The sequence below is a fragment of the Salmo salar genome, chromosome ssa17 (genome assembly GCF_905237065.1).
Source record: "Salmo salar chromosome ssa17, Ssal_v3.1, whole genome shotgun sequence".
Lineage (NCBI taxonomy): Eukaryota > Metazoa > Chordata > Actinopteri > Salmoniformes > Salmonidae > Salmo > Salmo salar.
In genome coordinates this window covers 82,184,091-82,208,763 of record NC_059458.1, presented here as the reverse complement: position 1 = coordinate 82,208,763, position 24,673 = coordinate 82,184,091, and the positions used below count along the sequence as shown (strand labels likewise).

The 24,673-nt window shown below is 43.4% G+C and overlaps 1 protein-coding gene across 1 annotated transcript in view; it reads left to right on the top strand.

Annotated features, from left to right (window-relative positions):
• Nucleotides 1-24,673, top strand: part of LOC106592969 (voltage-dependent L-type calcium channel subunit alpha-1C) — a 649,914-nt gene that overhangs the window by 533,851 nt on the left and 91,390 nt on the right. The window contains 3 exon segments of the mRNA XM_045700254.1: nucleotides 9,780-9,870; nucleotides 17,479-17,505; nucleotides 20,303-20,463. Coding sequence (XP_045556210.1) covers nucleotides 9,780-9,870; nucleotides 17,479-17,505; nucleotides 20,303-20,463 — 279 coding nt within the window.

Genomic DNA, 24,673 nt, shown 5'->3' with positions numbered 1-24,673 from the left:
TAGAGAAGGGTAACAGTAATAACCAGTCTGTGATAGAGAAGGGTAACAGTAATAACCAGCCTGTGATAGAGAAGGTTAACAGTAATAACCAGTCTGTGATACAGAAGGGTAACAGTAATAACCAGTCTGTGATAGAGAAGGTTAACAGTAATAACCAGTCTGTGATAGAGAAGGGTAACAGTAATAACCAGTCTGTGATATAGAAGGGTAACAGTAATAACCAGTCTGTGATACAGAAGGGTAACAGTAATAACCAGTCTGTGATACAGAAGGGTATCAGTAATAACCAGTCTGTGATATAGAAGGGTATCAGTAATAACCAGCCTGTGATACAGAAGGGTAACAGTAATAACCAGTCTGTGATAGAGAAGGGTAACAGTAATAACCAGTCTGTGATACAGAAGGGTAACAGTAATAACCAGCCTGTGATACAGAAGGGTAACAGTAATAACCAGTATGTGATATAGAAGGGTAACAGTAATAACCAGTCTGTGATACAGAAGGTTAACAGTAATAACCAGTCTGTGATAGAGAAGGGTAACAGTAATAACCAGTCTGTGATATAGAAGGGTAACAGTAATAACCAGTCTGTGATACAGAAGGGTAACAGTAATAACCAGTCTGTGATATAGAAGGGTAACAGTAATAACCAGTCTGTGATACAGAAGGGTAACAGTAATAACCAGTCTGTGATACAGAAGGGTATCAGTAATAACCAGTCTGTGATATAGAAGGGTATCAGTAATAACCAGCCTGTGATACAGAAGGGTAACAGTAATAACCAGTCTGTGATAGAGAAGGGTAACAGTAATAACCAGTCTGTGATACAGAAGGGTAACAGTAATAACCAGCCTGTGATACAGAAGGGTAACAGTAATAACCAGTCTGTGATACAGAAGGGTAACAGTAATAACCAGTCTGTGATACAGAAGGGTAACAGTAATAACCAGTCTGTGATAGAGAAGGGTAACAGTAATAACCAGCCTGTGATACAGAAGGGTAACAGTAATAACCAGTCTGTGATACAGAAGGGTAACAGTAATAACCAGTCTGTGATACAGAAGGGTATCAGTAATAACCAGTCTGTGATATAGAAGGGTAACAGTAATAACCAGTCTGTGATACAGAAGGGTAACAGTAATAACCAGTCTGTGATACAGAAGGGTAACAGTAATAACCAGTCTGTGATACAGAAGGTTAACAGTAATAACCAGTCTGTGATACAGAAGGTTAACAGTAATAACCAGTCTGTGATACAGAAGGGTAACAGTAATAACCAGTCTGTGATAGAGAAGGGTAACAGTAATAACCAGCCTGTGATACAGAAGGGTAACAGTAATAACCAGTCTGTGATAGAGAAGGTTAACAGTAATAACCAGTCTGTGATACAGAAGGGTAACAGTAATAACCAGTCTGTGATACAGAAGGGTAACAGTAATAACCAGTCTGTGATACAAAGGGTATCAGTAATAACCAGTCTGTGATACAGAAGGGTAACAGTAATAACCAGCCTGTGATACAGAAGGGTAACAGTAATAACCAGTCTGTGATAGAGAAGGGTAACAGTAATAACCAGTCTGTGATAGAGAAGGGTAACAGTAATAACCAGCCTGTGATAGAGAAGGGTAACAGTAATAACCAGTCTGTGATAGAGAAGGGTAACAGTAATAACCAGTCTGTGATAGAGAAGGGTAACAGTAATAACCAGTCTGTGATACAGAAGGGTAACAGTAATAACCAGTATGTGATAGAGAAGGGTAACAGTAATAACCAGTCTGTGATACAGAAGGTTAACAGTAATAACCAGTCTGTGATACCGAAGGGTAACAGTAATAACCAGTCTGTGATAGAGAAGGGTAACAGTAATAACCAGTCTGTGATATAGAAGGTTAACAGTAATAACCAGTCTGTGATAGAGAAGGGTAACAGTAATAACCAGTCTGTGATAGAGAAGGGTAACAGTAATAACCAGTCTGTGATACAGAAGGGTAACAGTAATAACCAGTCTGTGATAGAGAAGGGTAACAGTAATAACCAGTCTGTGATACAGAAGGGTAACAGTAATAACCAGCCTGTGATAGAGAAGGGTAACAGTAATAACCAGTCTGTGATACAGAAGGGTAACAGTAATAACCAGTCTGTGATACAGAAGGGTATCAGTAATAACCAGCCTGTGATACAGAAGGGTAACAGTAATAACCAGTCTGTGATAGAGAAGGGTAACAGTAATAACCAGTCTGTGATACAGAAGGGTAACAGTAATAACCAGCCTGTGATACAGAAGGGTAACAGTAATAACCAGTCTGTGATAGAGAAGGGTAACAGTAATAACCAGTCTGTGATACAGAAGGGTAACAGTAATAACCAGTCTGTGATAGAGAAGGGTAACAGTAATAACCAGTCTGTGATACAGAAGGGTAACAGTAATAACCAGCCTGTGATAGAGAAGGGTAACAGTAATAACCAGTCTGTGATACAGAAGGGTAACAGTAATAACCAGTCTGTGATACAGAAGGGTATCAGTAATAACCAGCCTGTGATACAGAAGGGTAACAGTAATAACCAGTCTGTGATACAGAAGGGTAACAGTAATAACCAGTCTGTGATACAGAAGGGTAACAGTAATAACCAGCCTGTGATACAGAAGGGTAACAGTAATAACCAGTATGTGATAGAGAAGGGTAACAGTAATAACCAGTCTGTGATACAGAAGGGTAACAGTAATAACCAGTCTGTGATACAGAAGGGTAACAGTAATAACCAGTCTGTGATAGAGAAGGGTAACAGTAATAACCAGTCTGTGATAGAGAAGGGTAACAGTAATAACCAGTCTGTGATAGAGAAGGGTAACAGTAATAACCAGTCTGTGATAGAGAAGGGTAACAGTAATAACCAGTCTGTGATAGAGAAGGGTAACAGTAATAACCAGTCTGTGATAGAGAAGGGTAACAGTAATAACCAGTCTGTGATAGAGAAGGGTAACAGTAATAACCAGTCTGTGATACAGAAGGTTAACAGTAATAACCAGTCTGTGATACAGAAGGTTAACAGTAATAACCAGTCTGTGATACAGAAGGGTAACAGTAATAACCAGTCTGTGATACAAAGGGTATCAGTAATAACCAGTCTGTGATATAGAAGGGTAACAGTAATAACCAGTCTGTGATACAGAAGGGTAACAGTAATAACCAGTCTGTGATAGAGAAGGGTAACAGTAATAACCAGTCTGTGATATAGAAGGGTATCAGTAATAACCAGTCTGTGATACAGAAGGGTAACAGTAATAACCAGTCTGTGATAGAGAAGGGTATCAGTAATAACCAGTCTGTGATAGAGAAGGGTAACAGTAATAACCAGTCTGTGATAGAGAAGGGTAACAGTAATAACCAGTCTGTGATATAGAAGGGTATCAGTAATAACCAGTCTGTGATACAGAAGGGTAACAGTAATAACCAGCCTGTGATAGAGAAGGGTAACAGTAATAACCAGTCTGTGATAGAGAAGGGTAACAGTAATAACCAGTCTGTGATAGAGAAGGGTAACAGTAATAACCAGTCTGTGATACAGAAGGGTAACAGTAATAACCAGTCTGTGATATAGAAGGGTAACAGTAATAACCCGTCTGTGATAGAGAAGGGTAACAGTAATAACCAGTCTGTGATACAGAAGGGTAACAGTAATAACCAGTCTGTGATAGAGAAGGGTAACAGTAATAACCAGTCTGTGATAGAGAAGGGTAACAGTAATAACCAGCCTGTGATAGAGAAGGTTAACAGTAATAACCAGTCTGTGATACAGAAGGGTAACAGTAATAACCAGTCTGTGATACAGAAGGGTAACAGTAATAACCAGTCTGTGATAGAGAAGGGTAACAGTAATAACCAGTCTGTGATACAGAAGGGTATCAGTAATAACCAGTCTGTGATATAGAAGGGTATCAGTAATAACCAGCCTGTGATACAGAAGGGTAACAGTAATAACCAGTCTGTGATAGAGAAGGGTAACAGTAATAACCAGTCTGTGATACAGAAGGGTAACAGTAATAACCAGCCTGTGATACAGAAGGGTAACAGTAATAACCAGTATGTGATATAGAAGGGTAACAGTAATAACCAGTCTGTGATACAGAAGGTTAACAGTAATAACCAGTCTGTGATAGAGAAGGGTAACAGTAATAACCAGTCTGTGATATAGAAGGGTAACAGTAATAACCAGTCTGTGATACAGAAGGGTAACAGTAATAACCAGTCTGTGATATAGAAGGGTAACAGTAATAACCAGTCTGTGATACAGAAGGGTAACAGTAATAACCAGTCTGTGATACAGAAGGGTATCAGTAATAACCAGTCTGTGATATAGAAGGGTATCAGTAATAACCAGCCTGTGATACAGAAGGGTAACAGTAATAACCAGTCTGTGATAGAGAAGGGTAACAGTAATAACCAGTCTGTGATAGAGAAGGGTAACAGTAATAACCAGCCTGTGATACAGAAGGGTAACAGTAATAACCAGTCTGTGATACAGAAGGGTAACAGTAATAACCAGTCTGTGATACAGAAGGGTATCAGTAATAACCAGTCTGTGATATAGAAGGGTAACAGTAATAACCAGTCTGTGATACAGAAGGGTAACAGTAATAACCAGTCTGTGATACAGAAGGGTAACAGTAATAACCAGTCTGTGATACAGAATGTTAACAGTAATAACCAGTCTGTGATACAGAAGGGTAACAGTAATAACCAGCCTGTGATATAGAAGAGTAACAGTAATAACCAGTCTGTGATAGAGAAGGGTAACAGTAATAACCAGTCTGTGATACAGAAGGTTAACAGTAATAACCAGTCTGTGATATAGAAGGGTATCAGTAATAACCAGTCTGTGATACAGAAGGGTAACAGTAATAACCAGTCTGTGATACAGAAGGGTAACAGTAATAACCAGTCTGTGATACAGAAGGGTATCAGTAATAACCAGTCTGTGATACAGAAGGGTAACAGTAATAACCAGCCTGTGATACAGAAGGGTAACAGTAATAACCAGTCTGTGATAGAGAAGGGTAACAGTAATAACCAGTCTGTGATAGAGAAGGGTAACAGTAATAACCAGCCTGTGATAGAGAAGGGTAACAGAAATAACCAGTCTGTGATAGAGAAGGGTAACAGTAATAACCAGTCTGTGATAGAGAAGGGTAACAGTAATAACCAGTCTGTGATACAGAAGGGTAACAGTAATAACCAGTATGTGATAGAGAAGGGTAACAGTAATAACCAGTCTGTGATACAGAAGGTTAACAGTAATAACCAGTCTGTGATACCGAAGGGTAACAGTAATAACCAGTCTGTGATAGAGAAGGGTAACAGTAATAACCAGCCTGTGATAGAGAAGGGTAACAGTAATAACCAGTCTGTGATACAGAAGGGTAACAGTAATAACCAGTATGTGATAGAGAAGGGTAACAGTAATAACCAGCCTGTGATAGAGAAGGGTAACAGTAATAACCAGTCTGTGATACAGAAGGGTAACAGTAATAACCAGTCTGTGATAGAGAAGGGTATCAGTAATAACCAGTCTGTGATACAGAAGGGTAACAGTAATAACCAGTCTGTGATAGAGAAGGGTATCAGTAATAACCAGTATGTGATAGAGAAGGGTAACAGTAATAACCAGTATGTGATAGAGAAGGGTAACAGTAATAACCAGCCTGTGATAGAGAAGGGTAACAGTAATAACCAGTCTGTGATACAGAAGGGTAACAGTAATAACCAGTCTGTGATAGAGAAGGGTAACAGTAATAACCAGTCTGTGATAGAGAAGGGTAACAGTAATAACCAGTCTGTGATACAGAAGGGTAACAGTAATAACCAGTCTGTGATAGAGAAGGGTAACAGTAATAACCAGTCTGTGATATAGAAGGTTAACAGTAATAACCAGTCTGTGATAGAGAAGGGTAACAGTAATAACCAGTCTGTGATAGAGAAGGGTAACAGTAATAACCAGTCTGTGATACAGAAGGGTAACAGTAATAACCAGTCTGTGATAGAGAAGGGTAACAGTAATAACCAGTCTGTGATACAGAAGGGTAACAGTAATAACCAGCCTGTGATAGAGAAGGGTAACAGTAATAACCAGTCTGTGATACAGAAGGGTAACAGTAATAACCAGTCTGTGATACAGAAGGGTATCAGTAATAACCAGCCTGTGATACAGAAGGGTAACAGTAATAACCAGTCTGTGATAGAGAAGGGTAACAGTAATAACCAGTCTGTGATACAGAAGGGTAACAGTAATAACCAGCCTGTGATACAGAAGGGTAACAGTAATAACCAGTATGTGATAGAGAAGGGTAACAGTAATAACCAGTCTGTGATACAGAAGGGTAACAGTAATAACCAGTCTGTGATACAGAAGGGTAACAGTAATAACCAGTCTGTGATAGAGAAGGGTAACAGTAATAACCAGTCTGTGATACAGAAGGGTAACAGTAATAACCAGTCTGTGATACAGAAGGGTAACAGTAATAACCAGTCTGTGATAGAGAAGGGTATCAGTAATAACCAGCCTGTGATACAGAAGGGTAACAGTAATAACCAGTCTGTGATAGAGAAGGGTAACAGTAATAACCAGTATGTGATAGAGAAGGTTAACAGTAATAACCAGTCTGTGATATAGAAGGGTATCAGTAATAACCAGCCTGTGATAGAGAAGGGTAACAGTAATAACCAGTCTGTGATAGAGAAGGGTAACAGTAATAACCAGCCTGTGATACAGAAGGGTAACAGTAATAACCAGTCTGTGATAGAGAAGGGTAACAGTAATAACCAGCCTGTGATACAGAAGGGTAACAGTAATAACCAGTCTGTGATACAGAAGGGTAACAGTAATAACCAGTCTGTGATAGAGAAGGGTAACAGTAATAACCAGTCTGTGATAGAGAAGGGTAACAGTAATAACCAGTCTGTGATACAGAAGGGTAACAGTAATAACCAGTCTGTGATACAGAAGGGTATCAGTAATAACCAGTCTGTGATAGAGAAGGGTAACAGTAATAACCAGTCTGTGATACAGAAGGGTAACAGTAATAACCAGTCTGTGATAGAGAAGGGTAACAGTAATAACCAGTCTGTGATAGAGAAGGGTAACAGTAATAACCAGTCTGTGATACAGAAGGGTAACAGTAATAACCAGTCTGTGATAGAGAAGGGTAACAGTAATAACCAGTCTGTGATAGAGAAGGGTAACAGTAATAACCAGTCTGTGATAGAGAAGGTTAACAGTAATAACCAGTCTGTGATACAGAAGGGTAACAGTAATAACCAGTCTGTGATAGAGAAGGTTAACAGTAATAACCAGTCTGTGATAGAGAAGGGTATCAGTAATAACCAGTCTGTGATAGAGAAGGGTATCAGTAATAACCAGTCTGTGATATAGAAGGGTAACAGTAATAACCAGTCTGTGATAGAGAAGGGTAACAGTAATAACCAGTCTGTGATATAGAAGGGTAACAGTAATAACCAGTCTGTGATAGAGAAGGTTAACAGTAATAACCAGTCTGTGATACAGAAGGGTAACAGTAATAACCAGTCTGTGATAGAGAAGGGTAACAGTAATAACCAGTCTGTGATAGAGAAGGGTAACAGTAATAACCAGTCTGTGATATAGAAGGGTAACAGTAATAACCAGTCTGTGATAGAGAAGGGTAACAGTAATAACCAGTCTGTGATAGAGAAGGGTAACAGTAATAACCAGCCTGTGATACAGAAGGGTAACAGTAATAACCAGTCTGTGATACAGAAGGTTAACAGTAATAACCAGTCTGTGATACAGAAGGGTAACAGTAATAACCAGTCTGTGATAGAGAAGGGTAACAGTAATAACCAGCCTGTGATAGAGAAGGGTAACAGTAATAACCAGTCTGTGATAGAGAAGGGTAACAGTAATAACCAGCCTGTGATACAGAAGGGTAACAGTAATAACCAGTCTGTGATACAGAAGGGTAACAGTAATAACCAGTCTGTGATAGAGAAGGGTAACAGTAATAACCAGTCTGTGATAGAGAAGGGTAACAGTAATAACCAGTCTGTGATAGAGAAGGGTAACAGTAATAACCAGTCTGTGATAGAGAAGGGTAACAGTAATAACCAGTCTGTGATAGAGAAGGTTAACAGTAATAACCAGTCTGTGATAGAGAAGGGTAACAGTAATAACCAGCCTGTGATAGAGAAGGGTAACAGTAATAACCAGTCTGTGATACAGAAGGGTAACAGTAATAACCAGTCTGTGATACAGAAGGGTAACAGTAATAACCAGTCTGTGATACAGAAGGGTATCAGTAATAACCAGCCTGTGATACAGAAGGGTAACAGTAATAACCCGTCTGTGATATAGAAGGGTAACAGTAATAACCAGTCTGTGATACAGAAGGGTAACAGTAATAACCAGTCTGTGATAGAGAAGGTTAACAGTAATAACCAGTCTGTGATAGAGAAGGGTAACAGTAATAACCAGCCTGTGATAGAGAAGGGTAACAGTAATAACCAGTCTGTGATACAGAAGGGTAACAGTAATAACCAGTCTGTGATACAGAAGGGTAACAGTAATAACCAGTCTGTGATACAGAAGGGTATCAGTAATAACCAGCCTGTGATACAGAAGGGTAACAGTAATAACCCGTCTGTGATATAGAAGGGTAACAGTAATAACCAGCCTGTGATATAGAAGGGTAACAGTAATAACCAGTCTGTGATAGAGAAGGGTAACAGTAATAACCAGTCTGTGATAGAGAAGGGTAACAGTAATAACCAGTCTGTGATAGAGAAGGGTAACAGTAATAACCAGTCTGTGATACAGAAGGGTAACAGTAATAACCAGTCTGTGATAGAGAAGGGTAACAGTAATAACCAGCCTGTGATACAGAAGGGTAACAGTAATAACCAGTCTGTGATACAGAAGGGTAACAGTAATAACCAGTCTGTGATAGAGAAGGGTAACAGTAATAACCAGTCTGTGATAGAGAAGGGTATCAGTAATAACCAGCCTGTGATACAGAAGGGTAACAGTAATAACCAGTCTGTGATATAGAAGGGTATCAGTAATAACCAGTCTGTGATACAGAAGGGTAACAGTAATAACCAGTCTGTGATATAGAAGGGTAACAGTAATAACCAGTCTGTGATACAGAAGGGTAACAGTAATAACCAGTCTGTGATAGAGAAGGGTAACAGTAATAACCAGTCTGTGATACAGAAGGGTAACAGTAATAACCAGCCTGTGATAGAGAAGGGTAACAGTAATAACCAGTCTGTGATACAGAAGGGTAACAGTAATAACCAGTCTGTGATAGAGAAGGGTAACAGTAATAACCAGTCTGTGATAGAGAAGGTTAACAGTAATAACCAGTCTGTGATAGAGAAGGGTAACAGTAATAACCAGCCTGTGATAGAGAAGGGTATCAGTAATAACCAGTCTGTGATATAGAAGGGTAACAGTAATAACCAGTCTGTGATACAGAAGGGTAACAGTAATAACCAGTCTGTGATATAGAAGGGTAACAGTAATAACCAGTCTGTGATACAGAAGGGTAACAGTAATAACCAGTCTGTGATATAGAAGGGTAACAGTAATAACCAGTCTGTGATAGAGAAGGGTAACAGTAATAACCAGCCTGTGATATAGAAGGGTATCAGTAATAACCAGCCTGTGATGAGGGATATGTCAACAGTCCTTCCTCCTGATTCATTTCTCCTTCCTTCTTTCCCTCTACCTGTCCGTGTGTTCCTCAGTGAGCATGCCGGCCAGTGAGAATGAGTCAGTGAATACTGACGCCACTCCAGCAGGAGATATGGAGGGAGAGACCTGCTGTACCCGGCTAGCGTAAGTACCTCAACCCACCCTCACCCTTTCTACACTTACAGTCTCCCGTCTCACCTATTAGCTAACCCCCATTTTCCCTTAGCCACACTCACCCTACCTCAAACCTGCACTCGCCCTCCCTTACCCTTCCACCTCCTTCCTCCCCCCTCCCTTACCCTTCCTCGCCCTCCTCCCCCTCCCTTAACAATTCCTTCCCCTTCCTTCCCCTTCCTCACAGTCCCTTACCGTTTCTCCCCCTCCCTCCCCCTTCCTCCCCTCCCTTACCCTTCCTTCCCCTCCCTTACCATTCCTCCCCCTCCCTCTCATCCTTCCTGTCCCTTCCTCACCCTGACTCTCATCCTTCCTGTCCCTTCCTCCCCCTGACTCTCATCCTTCCTGTCCCTTCCTCCCCCTGACTCTCATCCTTCCTGTCCCTTCCTCACCCTCACTCTCATCCTTCCTGTCCCTTCCTCCCCCTCCCTCTCATCCTTCCTGTCCCTTCCTCCCCCTGACTCTCATCCTTCCTGTCCCTTCCTCCCCCTCCCTCTCATCCTTCCTGTCCCTTCCTCACCCTGACTCTCATCCTTCCTGTCCCTTCCTCCCCCTCCCTCTCATCCTTCCTGTCCCTGCCTCCCCCTGACTCTCATCCTTCCTGTCCCTGCCTCCCCCTCCCTCTCATCCTTCCTGTCCCTTCCTCCCCCTCCCTCTCATCCTTCCTGTCCCTGCCTCCCCCTGACTCTCATCCTTCCTGTCCCTGCCTCCCCCTCCCTCTCATCCTTCCTGTCCCTGCCTCCCCCTCCCTCTCATCCTTCCTGTCCCTGCCTCCCCCTCCCTCTCATCCTTCCTGTCCCTGCCTCCCCCTCCCTCTCATCCTTCCTGTCCCTGCCTCCCCCTCCCTCTCATCCTTCCTGTCCCTGCCTCCCCCTCCCTCTCATCCTTCCTGTCCCTGCCTCCCCCTCCCTCTCATCCTTCCTGTCCCTGCCTCCCCCTCCCTCTCATCCTTCCTGTCCCTGCCTCACCTGCAGCTATTTAAAGCTCTTATTTCTCTCCTCTCCTCCTTGGAACATATGATTGATTTTCTCCACAACTCTCTTGTTGATTTTCCACCTGCCCTTCACTTTGACATGAAAGGTTTCCTTCACCTGCAAATTCTAACTCCTGTCTTTACTTTGACATCACTCTTTCTTTCCTCCTCTCTCAGTGATCTAAGGTATTTATCATTTCCTCTCCAACGATTATCCTTTCTTTATTCTGTCTTTTCTGTTTTCCCCACTTTCTCTCCTTTCTCTCCTTTGTTGCTGTTGCAGCGTATTCCTCCTCTTCTCTCCTCCGGGAGCTGCGATGAAGGGATGATTCACGCATGCCTCTATTCACACCTTTATTCAAGCGGTCTCTCTCCTAATTCTTCTTCTTCATTTTCTTCTTCTTCTTCATTTTCTTCTTCTTCATTTTCTTCTTCTTCTTCATTTTCTTCTTCTTCATTTTCTTCTTCTTCTTCATTTTCTTCTTCTTCATTTTCTTCTTCTTCATTTTCTTCTTCTTCTTCATTTTCTTCTTCTTCATTTTCTTCTTCTTCTTCATTTTCTTCTTCTTCATTTTCTTCTTCTTCATTTTCTTCTTCTTTTTCTTCATTTGTTTTTCTTCTTCTTCATTTTCTTCTTCTTCTTCTTCTACTTTTACTCAAGGCCACACTAGAGCGGTTGATTTCCCCTGGCCCTGCTCTTCACATTCTCTCATTCATAACAACTGCTGAGACACACACACACACACACACACACACACACACACACACACACACACACACACACACACACACACACACACACACACACACACACACACACACACACACACACACACACACACATGAAAGCACTGAATCATGTACAAACACATACACACACAAACATACACACACATTGTAAAATGGCGCCGATAGAGAGGGCTGCCTTGCTTCTAGTACTGCTAGATGACATGTTAGATAATGCTGCACTGTCGGATCTAGAAGCATTTCGCTCCACTCGCTTTAACATCTGCTAAGCACGTGTGACCAATAAAATGTGCTTTCGATGTTTTATTTTTTTAAACACACACACACTCAGGTGAACTACACATCATACATATTTTCTGCTGCCCATAGTATTAGAATGACCAAGACTACGGAATCAAGACTTCTACACTATTATCCCAGACTGTTATCAGACAGACAGTAGACCATTAGAGCTCTGTGGTCGGATGGTAGATTTTCTCCCTATCGATTCTATTTCTATGTTGTAGACCCATCGTCCTGGCACTATGTCGTTCTCTGTTTTCACTGTCTATCTGATTCTACCATCGTTGTTGTTGTTGGTGTGGCCCAAGGCTCAGACACACAGCACACAGCAGGTAGACTAGACCCATCAGTGTCAGACACCATAGACTCCACATCTTGACTCTGTGCCTCAGATCATTTGTCACTGTGTATACAAGCCGCAGGGTTAGACAGCTTCAATGTCAATAACATCTCAATGTACTGTACATCCCTGTAAAGAAGGAGGTACAGGAGGGCTCAGCTCTCAGACAGTGTTACCAGGAAGTAGGTGTAGGAGGGCTCAGCTCTCAGACAGTGTTACCAGGAAGCAGGTGTAGGAGGGTTCAGCTCTCATAGTGTTACCAGGAAGTAGGTGTAGGAGGGCTCAGCTCTCAGACAGTGTTACCAGGAAGGAGGTGTAGGAGGGCTCAACTCTCATACAGTGTTACCAGGAAGCAGGTGTAGGAGGGCTCAGATCTCAGACAGTGTTACCAGGAAGAAGGTACAGGAGGGCTCAACTCTCATACAGTGTTACCAGGAAGCAGGTGTAGGAGGGCTCAACTCTCAGACAGTGTTACCAGGAAGCAGGTGTAGGAGGGCTCAACTCTCAGACAGTGTTACCAGGAAGCAGGTGTAGGAGGGCTCAACTCTCAGACAGTGTTACCAGGAAGCAGGTGTAGGATGGCTCAGCTCTCAGACAGTGTTACCAGGAAGCAGGTGTAGGAGGGTTCAACTCTCAGACAGTGTTACCAGGAAGCAGGTGTAGGATGGCTCAGCTCTCAGACAGTGTTACCAGGAAGCAGGTGTAGGAGGGCTCAGCTCTCACAGTGTTACTAGGAAGGAGGTGTAGGAGGGCTCAGCTCTCAGACAGTGTTACCAGGAAGCAGGTGTAGGAGGGCTCAGATCTCAGACAGTGTTACCAGGAAGGAGGTGTAGGAGGCCTCAGATCTCAGACAGTGTTACCAGGAAGCAGGTGTAGGAGGGCTCAACTCTCATACAGTGTTACCAGGAAGCAGGTGTAGGAGGGCTCAGCTCTCACAGTGTTACCAGGAAGCAGGTGTAGGAGGGCTCAGATCTCAGACAGTGTTACCAGGAAGCAGGTGTAGGAGGGCTCAGATCTCAGACAGTGTTACCAGGAAGCAGGTGTAGGAGGGCTCAGATCTCAGACAGTGTTACCAGGAAGCAGGTGTAGGAGGGCTCAACTCTCACAGTGTTACCAGGAAGCAGGTGTAGGAGGGCTCAGCTCTCAGACAGTGTTACCAGGAAGCAGGTGTAGGAGGGCTCAGATCTCAGACAGTGTTACCAGGAAGCAGGTGTAGGAGGGCTCAGATCTCAGACAGTGTTACCAGGAAGCAGGTGTAGGAGGGCTCAGATCTCAGACAGTGTTACCAGGAAGCAGGTGTAGGAGGGCTCAGATCTCAGACAGTGTTACCAGGAAGCAGGTGTAGGAGGGCTCAACTCTCATACAGTGTTACCAGGAAGCAGGTGTAGGAGGGCTCCGCTCTCACAGTGTTACCAGGAAGCAGGTGTAGGAGGGCTCCGCTCTCACAGTGTTACCAGGAAGAAGGTGTAGGAGGGCTCAGCTCTCAGACAGTGTTACCAGGAAGCAGGTGTAGGAGGGCTCAGCTCTCAGACAGTGTTACCAGGAAGCAGGTGTAGGAGGGCTCAGATCTCATAGTGTTACTAGGAAGCAGGTGTAGGAGGGCTCCGCTCTCACAGTGTTACCAGGAAGCAGGTGTAGGAGGGCTCAGCTCTCAGACAGTGTTACCAGGAAGTAGGTACAGGAGGGCTCAACTTTCAGACAGTGTTACCAGGAAGGAGGTGTAGGAGGCCTCAGATCTCAGACAGTGTTACCAGGAAGCAGGTGTAGGAGGGCTCAGATCTCAGACAGTGTTACCAGGAAGCAGGTGTAGGAGGGCTCAGATCTCAGACAGTGTTACCAGGAAGGAGGTGTAGGAGGGCTTAGCTCTCACAGTGTTACCAGGAAGCAGGTGTAGGAGGCCTCAGATCTCAGACAGTGTTACCAGGAAGCAGGTGTAGGAGGGCTCAGATCTCAGACAGTGTTACCAGGAAGCAGGTGTAGGAGGGCTCAGATCTCATACAGTGTTACCAGGAAGCAGGTGTAGGAGGGCTCAGATCTCATACAGTGTTACCAGGAAGTAGGTTTAGGAGGGCTCAGATCTCAGACAGTGTTACCAGGAATGAGCTGTAGCAGGGTGTGTTCACCCCAAATGGCACCCTATAACCTATGTAGTGCACTAGATTATTAGACATTTATGGTTCCATTTGGGACAGTGAGTCTAAAAAGACAACTGGTTTGTGATACATCCTGAGAGGGAAGTTCATATTACACCTGACAGCTTGTTTTTCTACCATTTGTTCTGGTTAGGTTGGTTCTGTTAGCCTCTGATCTTGGGTCAGTTGACACTAACATTGCAGTGCAGTTTGTATAGGCACTGTGTCTGTCAAGGCTGATCTGGGGCCAGTGGTTTGATGGTGGGCTGAAGGGGGACAGGGGAAATGAATGGGGTGTAATGGGCTGTGTCTGACAGCACCTCTCTAATGGCCGACTGGCCCCACACTACCGCTTTGTCAAACACACAGCCACGCGGAAGCAGGTACACACACAAACGCACTTACGGAAGCGGATACACACCCACACACACACACACACACTAGCCTGGCCAGCAAAAAGCAAGTGATGCTTGTCTCTCTCCAGCTAGCAGACCTCTGGGTAGTTTAGATGAGTGTATACTGTTCAGTGCACCAGGACCGTAGGACCATTCACACACACATGCTCTTTCACAAATGTTCATCAATGGCCCTGGTAGAGGATATCTATTCCCATAATGCCTCTTCAGCATGTTTATGTTACAGTCAGAGATGGTGCCAACTGATCTGTCTCAAGGCCAGAACACATGGCTATATCTATCCCGAACACTGTCCAGTCCCACTAAAACACAGTAGCGCTGTTACTACACACACTAGCATTGCTGTTGAGACAGAAACAACTAGGCTGGTCTAAAATGACGCCCATGCCACCCTATTCCCTATATAGTGCACTACTCTAGAGCCCTATTCCCTATATAGTGCACTACTCTAGAGCCCTATTCCCTATATAGTGCACTACTCTAGAGCCCTATTCCCTATATAGTGCACTACTCTAGAGCCCTATTCCCTATATAGTGCACTACTCTAGAGCCCTATTCCCTATATAGTGCACTACTCTAGAGCCCTATTCCCTATATAGTGCACTACTCTAGAGCCCTATTCCCTATATAGTGCACTACTTTAGACCAGAGCCCTATTCCCTATATAGTGCACTACTGTTGACCAAAGCCCTATTCCCTATATAGTGCACTACTGTTGACCAGAGCCCTATTCCATATATAGTGCACTACTTTAGACCAGAGCCCTATTCCCTATATAGTGCACTACTTTTTTACCAGAGCCCTATTCCCTATATAGTGCACTACTTTAGACCAGAGCCCTATTCCCTATATAGTGCACTACTTTAGACCAGCACCCTATTCCCTATATAGTGCACTACTTTAGACCAGCGCATGCATATAGTAGTGAACTATATGAGCCAAACACACCAGCAGGATCTCTGGTAACATATGGTGATAGTACCAACAGTAGCTGAATCTGGTAACATATGGTGGTAGTACCAACAGTAGCTGAATCTGGTAACATATGGTGATGGTACCAACAGTAGCTGAATCTGGTAACATATGGTGATGGTACCAACAGTAGCTGAATCTGGTAACATATGGTGATAGTACCAACAGTAGCTGAATCTGGTAACATATGGTGATAGTACCAACAGTAGCTGAATCTGGTAACATATGGTGATAGTACCAACAGTAGATGAATCTGGTAACATATGGTGGTAGTACCAACAGTAGCTGAATCTGGTAACATATGGTGATGGTACCAACAGTAGCTGAATCTGGTAACATATGGTGATAGTACCAACAGTAGCTGAATCTGGTAACATATGGTGATGGTACCAACAGTAGCTGAATCTGGTAACATATGGTGATAGTACCAACAGTAGCTGAATCTGGTAACATATGGTGATGGTACCAACAGTAGCTGAATCTGGTAACATATGGTGATGGTACCAACAGTAGCTGAATCTGGTAACATATGGTGATGGTACCAACAGTAGCTGAATCTGGTAACATATGGTGATAGTACCAACAGTAGCTGAATCTGGTAACATATGGTGATAGTACCAACAGTAGATGAATCTGGTAACATATGGTGGTAGTACCAACAGTAGCTGAATCTGGTAACATATGGTGATGGTACCAACAGTAGCTGAATCTGGTAACATATGGTGATAGTACCAACAGTAGCTGAATCTGGTAACATATGGTGATAGTACCAACAGTAGCTGAATCTGGTAACATATGGTGATGGTACCAACAGTAGCTGAATCTAGTAACATATGGTGATAGTACCAACAGTAGCTGAATCTGGTAACATATGGTGATAGTACCAACAGTAGCTGAATCTGGTAACATATGGTGATAGTACCAACAGTAGCTGAATCTGGTAACATATGGTGATAGTACCAACAGTAGCTGAATCTGGTAACATATGGTGATAGTACCAACAGTAGCTGAATCTGGTAACATATGGTGATGGTACCAACAGTAGCTGAATCTGGTAACATATGGTGATAGTACCAACAGTAGCTGAATCTGGTAACATATGGTGATAGTACCAACAGTAGCTGAATCTGGTAACATATGGTGGTAGTACCAACAGTAGCTGAATCTGGTAACATATGGTGGTAGTACCAACAGTAGCTGAATCTGGTAACATATGGGGATAGTACCAACAGTAGCTGAATCTGGTAACATATGGTGGTAGTACCAACAGTAGCTGAATCTGGTAACATATGGTGATAGTACCAACAGTAGCTGAATCTGGTAACATATGGTGATAGTACCAACAGTAGCTGAATCTGGTAACATATGGTGATAGTACCAACAGTAGCTGAATCTGGTAACATATGGTGATGGTACCAACAGTAGCTGAATCTGGTAACATATGGTGATAGTACCAACAGTAGCTAAATCTGCCAGCCAGGACCAGACCAAGATAGAAAGGAATCTATGAAGCCCTCCTCTCATCTTCTCACCTCTTCTCCCTCCTTCTCAAATCTCCTCCCTCCTCACCTCTCCACTCCTCCCTCTTTCTCACCTCTCCTCTCCTCCCCTCCCCTTTTTGTCCCTGAGACACCCGTGGTCCATGTTGTCATGTTGTCTTGTGCTTCGTTATGTTGTATGTTCTGTATGTATAATCCATTCTGTTTTTCCTTCCAGAAATAGAATCTCCAAATCCAAGTTCAGGTTAGTACATATGATGTCATCACATCGCTGATTCCTCCCTTTCTCTCTTTCTCCCTTTCTCCCTTTCTCCCTTTCTCCCTTTCTCTCTCTCTCTCTCTCTCTCTTTCTTTCTTTCTTTCTTTCTTTCTTTCTCTCTTTGTCTCTTTCTCCCTTTCTCTCTCTCTCTCTCTTTCTTTCTTTCTTTCTTTCTTTCTTTCTTTCTTTCTCTCTTTCTCTCTCTCTCTCTCTCTCTCTCTTTCTCTCTTTCTTTCATCCCTTCTGGCTGCTGGATGGACCTGTATGTGTGTGTGAGTGTGCGTGCGTGCGGGTGTACTGTACCAGTCAAAAGTTTGGATACACCTATTCATTCAAGGGTTTTTCTTTATTTTACTATTTTCTACATTGTAGAATAATAGTGAAGATATCAAAACTATGAAATAGCACATATGGAATCATGTAGTAACCAAATATATTTTATATTTGAGATTCTTCAAAGTATCCACCCTTTGCCTTGACAGCTTTGCACACTCTTGGCATTCTCTCAACCAGCTTCATGAGGTAGTCACCTGGAATGCATTTCATTTAACAGGTGTGCCTTGTTCAAAGTTAATTTGTGGAATTTCTTTCCTTCTTAATGCGTTTGAGCCAATCAGTTGTGTTGTGACAAGGTAGGGGTGGTATGCAGAAGATATCCCTATTTGGTGAAGGACCAAGTCCATATTATGGCAAGAACAGCTCAAATAAGCAAAGAGAAACGATAGTCCATCATTACTTTAAGACATGAAGGTCAGTCAATACGGAAAATGTCAAGTACTTTGAAAGTTTCTTCAAGTGCAGTCGCAAAAACCATCAAGCACTATGATGAAACTGCCTCTAATAAGGACCGCCACAGGAAAGGAAGACCCAGTTACCAGCCTCAGAAATTGTAGCCCAAATAAATGCTTCACAGAGTTCAAGTAACAGACACATTACAACATCAACTGTTCAGAGGAGACGGTGTGAATCATGCCTTCATGGTCGAATTGCTGCAAAGAAACCACTACTAAAGGACACCAATAAGAAGAAGAGACCTGCTTGGGCCAAGAAACACGAGCAATGAACATTAGACTGGTGGAAATCTGTCCTTTTATTTTCAACAGGACAATGACTCAACACAACTCCAGGCTGTGTAAGGGCTATTTGACCAAGATGGAGTGCTGCATCAGATGACCTGGCCTCCACAATCACCAGACCTCAACCCAATTGAGATGGTTTGTGATGAGTTGGACCTCAGAGTGAAGGAAAAGCAGCCAACAAGTGCTCAGCATATGTGTGAACTCCTTCAAGACTGTTGGAAATGCATTCCAGGTGGAGCTGGTTGAGAGAATGCCAAGAATGTGCAAAGCTGTCATCAAGGCAAAGGGTGGCTACTTTGAAGAATCTAAAATCTAAAATATATTTTGATTTGTTTAACACATTTTTGTGTCCCATGTGATGTGCACCTTGTTCCTTGTTCCTCTATCAATGTGTGCCATGACATGCCGACACAGAATCATGTACCTGTAGTTTCCATGACAATCACAATCAGGGAAGGTTCCAGAATAAAGATTCATTCCAAAAACTGAAGTTGCGGAGCCAATAGAATGCATGGTAGAATTAATGACGATTCATTTATCTTCCAGGTGAGGTCCCTATTGGTCCCTTGCCAGACACTTCTCAGATAGCCCGTTATTGTTTTCAGCGTCTGTGTCCCAAATGGCACCCTATTCCCTAAATAGTGCACTACTTTTATGGGCCCTGGTCAAAAGTAGTGCCCCACATAGGGAATAGGGTACCATGTGGGATGTAACCAGTGTTATTCTGTCCATTGCTGTTATGTTATCTATCTCTGGTGTAACATTAGTGCTCTACAGACTCTTATGAATCATGTCAGGAGACAGTGGGCTCTAAACCACCTGTTGGTCTTAGTTGAACCGCTGCCTAATGTCCCCTTCACAGCTCCTCTCCTTTCTACTGCTCATCCCTCCCCTGAGAGACTGACTCCCTGCTCTGTTTCAAGGCACAGTCCAACGTTCTCCAGCCTGCTGCACTGCTGCATGTCATGATCATTTGTTCACTTACAGAAACTGAGAAAATATTGCTCTTCTTCCTCTCCTCTTCCTCTTTTCTTGCTCTCCTCTTCCTCTCATCTTCCTCTCCTCTTCCTTTTCCTCTCCTCTTCCCTCCTCTTCCTCTCCTCTTCCCTTGCTCTCTTCTTCCTCTCCTCTTTGTCTCCTATTCCTCTCTTCTTCCTCTCTTCTTCCTCTCTTTTCCTCTCCTCTTCCTCCTCTCTTCCTCTCCTCTTCCTCTCTTCTTCCTCTCCTCTCCTCTCCTCTTTCTCTCATCTTCCGCTTCCTCTCCTCTTCCTCTTCCTCTTCATCTCCTCTTCATCTACTCTTCCCTTCCTCTTCCTCTCCTCTTCCTCTCCTTTTCCTCTTCCCTCTTCCTCTCCCCTTCCTCTTCCCTTCCTCTCCTCTTCCCTCCTTTTCCTCTCCTCTTCCCTTCCTCTCTTCTTCATCTCCTCTTCCTCTCCTCTCCTCTTCCCTCCTCTTCCTCTTCCTCTCCTCTTCCCTCCTTTTCCTCTCCTCTTCCCTTCCTCTCTTCTTCCTCTCTTCTTCCTCCTCTCTTCCTCCTCTCTTCCTCCTCTCTACCTCTCCTCTTCCTCACTTCTCCATCTTTCCCCTTCCACTTCCTTTCTTCTTTTCTCCTCTTTCTCTCCCCCCTCTCTTTCCCTCTGTCTGTCTTTCTCCCCTTCTCTCCTCTTTCTCTCTCTCTCTCTCTCTCTCTCTCCTCCCTACAGTCGGTACTCACGGCGGTGGAACCGTCTGTGTCGTCGTAAGTGTCGAGCGGGGGTCAAATCCAGTGTGTTCTATTGGCTGGTGATCTTCCTGGTCTTCCTCAACACTCTAACCATCGCTTCCGAACACCATAAACAGGCTGACTGGCTCACAGATGCCCAAGGTACTCACACATCAATACCACCTTCAGAACACCATAAACAGGCTGACTGGCTCACAGAGGCCCAAGGTACTGACACATCAATACCACCTTCAGAACACCATAAACAGGCTGACTGGCTCACAGAGGACCAAGGTACTCACACATCAATACCACCTTCAGAACACCATAAACAGGCTGACTGGCTCACAGAGGACCAAGGTACTCACACATCAATACCACCTTCAGAACACCATAAACAGGCTGACTGGCTCACAGATGCCCAAGGTACTCACACATCAATACCACCTTCAGAACACCATAAACAGGCTGACTGGCTCACAGATGCCCAAGGTACTCACACATCAATACCACCTTCAGAACACCATAAACAGGCTGACTGGCTCACAGAGGACCAAGGTACTCACACATCAATACCACCTTCAGAACACCATAAACAGGCTGACTGGCTCACAGAGGACCAAGGTACTCACACATCAATACCACCTTCAGAACACCATAAACAGGCTGACTGGCTCACAGAGGACCAAGGTACTGACACATCAATACCACCTTCAGAACACCATAAACAGGCTGACTGGCTCACAGAGGCCCAAGGTACTGACACATCAATACCACCTTCAGAACACCATAAACAGGCTGACTGGCTCACAGAGGACCAAGGTACTGACACATCAATACCACCTTCAGAACACCATAAACAGGCTGACTGGCTCACAGAGGCCCAAGGTACTGACACATCAATACCACCTTCAGAACACCATAAACAGGCTGACTGGCTCACAGAGGCCCAAGGTACTGACACATCAATACCACCTTCAGAACACCATAAACAGGCTGACTGGCTCACAGAGGACCAAGGTACTGACACAACAACAGCAGCTCAAGTTCCAGTTCATTTTATTTCATTATCTCAGCACCATAGTGTATTGTACATTATCTGGTACATATAGTACTATAATACAATCACTTATCTTAAACAACTCAATAACAGGAGTTTATTTCTCCTGACTGCGACACAGAGTTTGCTACCATTGGCACATACTGAGTCCCAAGGTACAGAGACAACAACACAGAGTAACATCTGTAACATCATTTATATAAAATATTCTTATTCACATACACGAGTGGAGGGAGCCATGATGGTTCAGAGATATGTTTGGTTTACTTCTGAACTGGTCTTAGTATCCTGCTTACACACTGCTCACCAACTCACATTCTTCCCAGATTTGTTGTTCAATTCTTTGTTGTAATTTCTCTTCCTCTCTCCTCAGAGTAGCCAAAATATCTTGATTAAATCATCTCTGTTGTTTAGACTTTATCATTTCTGTCCTCCTTCTTTTCACCTCTCTCCTTTATCCAATACGCTGTTGGTTTCTACACCTCACTAATCCTAAAGTAATTGTCTAGTGAAAATAATCGGACTTTTAAAAGTTAGTATTCTGGGCCTCCCGAGTGGCGCAGCGGTCTAAAGCACTGTATCGCAGTGCTAGCGGCGTTACTACAGACCCGGGTTCATTCCCCGGGCTGTGCCACAACTGGCCGTGGCCGGGAGTCCCATTGGCCCAGCATTGTCCGGGTTAGGGTAGGGTTTGGCTTTCCTTGGCTCATCATGCTTTAGCGACTCCTTGTGGTGGGCTGGGTGCCTGCAGGCTGACACCGTCGTCAGTTGTACGGTGTTTCCTCCGACACATTGGTGCGGCTGGCTTCCGGGTTAAGCTGGCGGGTGTTAAGAAGCGTGGTTTGGCGGGGCGTGTTTCAGACGAGGTGAAATCGGGGGGAAAAAATACAACAAATATAAACATAGACAGTACCAGTCAAAAGTTTGGACACACCAGGTCATTCAAGGGTTTTTCTTTATTTTTACTATTTTCTACATTGTATAATAATAATGAAGACATCAAAACTATGAAATAACACATATGGAATCATGTATTGTAGTAACCCAAAAAAGTGTTAAACAAATCAAAATCTATTTTACACTCTCCAAAGTAGTCACCCTTTGCACTGATGACCGCTTTTCACACTTTTGGCATTCTCTCAACCAGCTTCATGAGGTAGTCACCTGGAATACATTTCAATGAACAGGTGTGCCTTGTTCAAAGTTAATTTGTGGAATTTCTTTCCTTCTTAATGCGTTTGAGCCAATCAGTTGTGTTGTGACAAGGTAGGGGTGGTATACAGAAGATAGCCCTATTTGGTGAAGGACCAAGTCCATATTATGGCAAGAACAGCTCAAAGAAGCAAAGAGAAATGACAGTCCATCATTACTTTAAGACATAAAGGTCAGTCAATACGGAAAATGTCAAGTACTTTGAAGGTTTCTTCAAGTGCAGTCGCAAAAATCATCAAGAGCTATGATGAAACTGGCTCTCATGAGGACCGCCACAGGAAAGGAAGACCCAGAGTTACCTCTGCTGCTGAGGATAAGTGCATTAGAGTTACCAGCCTCAGAAATAATGAATTGCACCTCAGGTTGCACCTCACAGAGTTCAAGTAACAGAAACATCTCAACATCAACTGTTCAGAGGATACTGCGTGAATCAGGCCTTCATGGTTGAATTGCTGCAAAGAAACCACTACTAAAGGACACCAATAAGAAGAAGAGACTTGCTTGGTCCAAGAAACACAACCAATGGACATTAGACTGGTGGAAATCTGTCCTTTGGTCTGATGAGTCCAATTTTGAGATTTTTGGTTTCAACCGCCGTGTCTTTGTGAGACAGATTTTCTCTGCATGTGTGGTTCCCACCGTGAAGCACGGAGGAGATGTGATGGTGTGGGGGTGCTTTGCTGGTGACACTGTCAGTGATTTATTTATAATTCAAGGCAAACTTAACCAGCATGGCTACCACAGCATTCTGCAGCGATATGCCATACCATCTGGTTTGCGCTTAGTGGGACTGTCATTTGTTTTTCGACAGGACAATGACCCAACACACCTCCAGGCTGTATAAGGGCTATTTGACCAAGATGGAGAGTGATGGAGAGCTGCATCAGATGACCTGGCCTCCACAATCACCAGACCTCAACCCAATTGAGATGGTTTGGGATGAGTTGGACCGCAGAGTGAAGGAAAAGCAGCCAACAAGTGCTCAGCATGTGTGGGAACTCCTTCAAGACTGTTGGAAAAACATTCCAGGTGAAGCTGGTTGAGAGAATGCCAAGAGTGTGCAAAGCTGTCATCAAGGCAAAGGGTGGCTACTTTGAAGAATCTCAAATATAAAGTATATTTTGATTTGTTTAATCCTTTTTTGGTTACTACATGATTCCATATGTGTTATTTCATAGTTTTGATGTCTTCACTATTATTCTACAATGTAGAAAATAGTAATGAAAAACCCTTGAATGAGTAGGTATGTCCAAACTTTTGGCTGTTACTGTATATAAATAAGTCAATATTATGTTAACTCATAGCCAAATAATGTTTTTGACTTATCCTATACTCATATTTAAAGCTAAAGCATAAATTGGACAAAAAAATCACCTCAAACTTACTGTATGTCTCAAACAGACCGTTTCAAAAGTGCTTGCTATAGGAGGATGAGCTGGCCAATCAGCGGTCTACTTGCATTAATAATTTTAATGACCGGAATACGCCCACACCATTCTGTTGTTGGGGTACGACCACACCATTCTGTTGTTGGGGTACGACCACACCATTCTGTTGTTGGTGTACGACCACACCATTCTGTTGTTGGGGTACGACCACACCATTCTGTTGTTGGGGTACGACCACACCATTCTGTTGTTGGGGTACGACCACACCATTCTGTTGTTGGGGTACGACCACACCATTCTGTTGTTGGGGTACGACCACACCATTCTGTTGTTGGGGTACGACCACACCATTCTGTTGTTGGGGTACGACCACACCATTCTGTTGTTGGGGTACGACCACACCATTCTGTTGTTGGGGTACGACCACACCATTCCAACACAGAAAAGCTTCTTTATAACGAACTTAATGACCTTTTCTGTAAGGAAAACAATTTCACTCAATTCTAGGTCATATTCCATATAAATCTGTAAATACTGGACAGTTACTTTAAGATATATAAACCCTCACCAACCTCTCTCCCTCTCTCTCTCGCCTCCTTTCTCTCTCTCTCGCTCTCTCTCTCTCTCTCTCCCCCTTTCTCTATCTATCTCTCTCTCCCCCTTTCTCTCTCTCTCTCTCTCTCTCTCTCTCTCTCTCTCTCTCTCTCTCTCT